Source organism: Neophocaena asiaeorientalis, unplaced genomic scaffold (assembly GCF_003031525.2).
Source record: "Neophocaena asiaeorientalis asiaeorientalis breed wild unplaced genomic scaffold, Neophocaena_asiaeorientalis_V1.1 scaffold629, whole genome shotgun sequence".
Classification (NCBI taxonomy): Eukaryota; Metazoa; Chordata; class Mammalia; order Artiodactyla; family Phocoenidae; genus Neophocaena; species Neophocaena asiaeorientalis.
In genome coordinates this window covers 2,229,036-2,232,684 of record NW_020175468.1, presented here as the reverse complement: position 1 = coordinate 2,232,684, position 3,649 = coordinate 2,229,036, and the positions used below count along the sequence as shown (strand labels likewise).

Below are 3,649 nucleotides of genomic sequence, written 5' to 3'. Positions count from 1 at the left end.
CCCCCACCGCCGCCACCCCCTGCCTCGGAGCCCAAGGGAGGCCTGACCTCGCCCATCTTCTGCTCTACCAAGCCAAAGAAGCTGCTTAAGACGTCCTCCTTCCACCTGCTGCGGCGCCGTGACCCGCCTTTCCAGACGCCCAAAAAGCTGTACGCCCAGGAGTACGAGTTCGAGGCCGACGAGGACAAGGCCGATGTGCCTGCTGACATCCGCCTCAACCCCCGGCGCCTGCCTGACCTGGTGTCCAGCTGCCGCTCCCGTCCGGCGCTCTCACCGCTGGGCGACATTGACTTCTGTCCACCCAACCCTGGCCCCGATGGCCCCCGGCGCCGTGGCCGCAAGCCCACCAAGGCCAAGCGTGATGGGCCTCCCCGGCCCCGGGGGAGACCCCGGATTCGCCCACTGGAGGTCCCCACCACCGCTGGGCCAGCCTTGGCCTCCACACCTACTGATGGGGCCAAGAAACCCCGGGGCCGGGGCCGGGGTCGAGGCAGGAAGGCCGAGGAGGCCGGGGGCCCTCGGCTGGAGCCCCTGAAACCACTGAAGGTGAGGTGGAGCGAAACCCTGACGCTGGAGGGTTGGGACCACATTTGAGGTTCTTGGGCACGGTAGGGGATGTGGTTTATTTTCCTAGCACCCACGAGGAAATGAATACGAGGGCTGGAATTTCAGGGTTCCACTGTTGCAGAGGTCTGAGAATTGAAACTTGTGTCTACAGGGAGGCGGGGGTTAGCGCTTGTATTCTTAGGTTCTAGATCCTGCAGGACTATTCATCAGGGGTCCTGGATTCCTGGGTCTTGTGGGAGGAGGGTCCGTGAGTAATGAGGGAGGGACCCCAGTCCTGTCATTCTGGAATCTGAGCAGAGGGGTCCGCAGGCATGAATTCTAGGATTTTACAGGCTGACACTCTGAGAATTTGAACTTTAGGGTCTTAACTGGGGAGAGGGCTGGGGCCCCAGACCCCTGGGTCTGAGGGAGGAGGGGGCTTGGGGCCCTGGGCTTGTGGGCCCTGACTCCCCACTGCCCCCATATCTAGATCAAGCTGTCTGTGCCCAAGGCTGGCGAGGGTCTGGGAGCGTCATCGGGCGATGCCGTGTCAGGAGTTGACCACAACAGCCTGGACTCCAGCCTCACTCGGGAGAAGATCGAGGCCAAGATCAAGGAGGTGGAGGAGAAGCAGCCCGAGATGAAGTCCGGCTTCATGGCCTCGTTCCTGGACTTTCTCAAGTCAGGCAAGCGCCATCCACCACTCTACCAGGCTGGCCTGACACCCCCGCTCAGCCCCCCCAAGAGTGTGCCGCCCTCCGTGCCGGCCCGGGGCTTGCCTCCCCAGCCCCCCGCCGCGCCTGCTGTGCCACAGCCCCCACCCGCCGGCGCCTTCGGGCTGGGGGGTGCGCTGGAGGCCGCCGAGAGTGAGGGGTTGGGGCTCGGCTGCCCTTCGCCCTGCAAACGGCTGGACGAGGAGCTGAAACGGAACCTCGAGACCCTGCCCTCCTTCTCGTCGGACGAGGAAGACTCTGTCGCCAAGAACCGGGACCTGCAGGAGAGCATCTCCTCGGCCATCTCCGCCCTCGATGACCCGCCACTGGCTGGGCCTAAGGACACCTCCGCTGCGGACGGGCCCCCCCTGGCTACTGAGGCTGCAGTCCCCGGGCCACCCCCTCTCCCGGGGCTCCCCAGTGCCAGCAGCAGTGGCACACCTGGTGAGCTCTGGGAAGATGGTCTGGGGGCGGGGCAGGGGTTTCCCGACATTCAGGTCACCAGGTCTGGTTGTGTAGATCAGGCACTGTTCACAGTGCAGATGATTGATAGAGATATGCCTGTTTATGGAGGGTAACCTGTTACTTGAGGGCAAGCCTTTTGAGAAAGGGGCGTCTTTTTCTAATCCGCCCACAGGTGCTAAGTGGACTGGTGGGGGCCCGAAGGTGGGCAGTGGAGAACACTGGGGGACAGGGCAGGCTATAAGTGATGGGGACAGGTGGGTGACAGGGATGGAGAGAGCTTTTAAAACTGATGGGGGACATGGGACCTGAGAAGGGCTCTAGGAGTTAGGGATGTGTAGTAAAGGACAGAAAAGGGTCTGGGGGGCAGAGAGAGACTTGGGAGGGTTGTTTAAAGAGAAACGTGACTAGTTTCAGCAATGACTAGTCAGATCTCGTGGGGGGCCATCGGGAAAGGCTGGGGGTACAGTCAGGTCTGGATGGTGTTCTGTTCTGAGAGGAGGGTTGGACAAAATTTGAGGGGCTTTGATGGGGGGAACAGAGGCATTGGGGGAAGAAAGAGGTGGCATTTGGAGGAAGGCATTTGGAACAGTTAATGAGGAGGCTTGGGAGCTCACAGGAGGCTTAAGGAATGAAGTCTTCTGGAAGGTGGTAGAAAGATGGGCAGTGGGCAGTGAGACAATGAGAGGCGGAAGGGAAGCACCAGGGAAGAGGTGAGAAACAGTGGAGGGTCCTAAGCAGAGTGCCTGGATCTGCCGTAACGGGAGAGAGCATGGGGGGGGCGAGGGAGCCTTGGAAGGGTCAGGAAGGCTCATAGCTTGGAAGGACCCAGGGATGGAGCAAAATCAGTCTGGGGAGTCAGAAGATCTCAAGGCGTTAGAGGAGGAACGTTACAAAATCTCACGGGGAGTTAGCATAGCAGGAAGGAGAGGGTGTTGCCGATCCCGAGAGTGGAGAGCAGGCTGAGGAAAGGAAAGGGGAGAGCTTGGGTGGAGGAGTTTGAGACCTCTGAGCGGGAAAAGAGGAGGTAGAAGCACAGGAGTGGTTGAGGAATTGGGAGGAACATTGAGGAATGGGAGGTAAGCGTCAGACTGGGGCTCCAAAGCAGCAAAGAGACATTTCAGGACTAAAATGGACATTGTGGTTGGGAGACAGTTTCAGGGGCTTAGAGTAGCCACTGGGGCTGGGAAGGGGTCTCAGGGAGGGAGTCAGGTGTGGTACAGTGGTGACTGGGGAGCTGAGTGGCAATAAGGGGCAGAGGGGCTGTTGGCACAGGGAGGGACATTCAGGGACAAGAGAAGAGGTGATGGGATGGTGAATGGTATCTGGGGACTAGGAGGTAGAGCAGGGCCAGGAGCTTTGTAGGCACTAGACTGGGGGGCAGAGGGGGTTGTTGATGGGACCAGAGAGGCCTCCTGGCCATTGCGGTGGGGACACTGAGCAATGGTACTGGGATGCAGAGCTGCACTGAGACACAAAGGGGGTCTTTGGAGGCTGGGGAAAGATGGGGAGGACCAGAGCGGCATGTCTGGGTAGGAAAGTTTATTAGGACCTTGGAGAGAGAAGTTAAAGGGTCCTGGGTTTCTGGTAGGTGTCTGGGGACAGGGGTGGGTATTGAAGGTCAGGGAGGGGTCAGACAGGAGCTTTGCAGGAGGAGGAAGGTCAGCAGAAGAGGAATAAAAAGTGGAGATGGAGGGGGATTGGGGGCAGAAATGGATGCTAGGTGAAGAGCTCAGTTTGGTCAGGAGGGATGTTGGGGTGCAGGACGGGAAGAGGGCTGTGTTGAGACCCCCCAGAATAGACCGGGAGGCCTTTCACTGGAAGCAGATAAACAGGTCTGGGGGCTCGGGGTTGAGCGGGGCTCCAGCCCTGATGCCCGTCTCGCCCCCAGAGCCCCCGCTGCTGGAGGAGAAGCCCCCACCCTCGCC

The 3,649-nt window shown here is 60.1% G+C and overlaps 1 protein-coding gene across 1 annotated transcript in view; it reads left to right on the top strand.

Annotated features, from left to right (window-relative positions):
• PRR12 (proline rich 12) overlaps window positions 1–3,649 on the top strand; it is a 26,590-nt gene that overhangs the window by 5,330 nt on the left and 17,611 nt on the right. Inside the window, 3 exon segments of the mRNA XM_024768228.1 lie at window positions 5–546; window positions 1,037–1,703; window positions 3,613–3,646. Coding sequence (XP_024623996.1) covers window positions 5–546; window positions 1,037–1,703; window positions 3,613–3,646 — 1,243 coding nt within the window.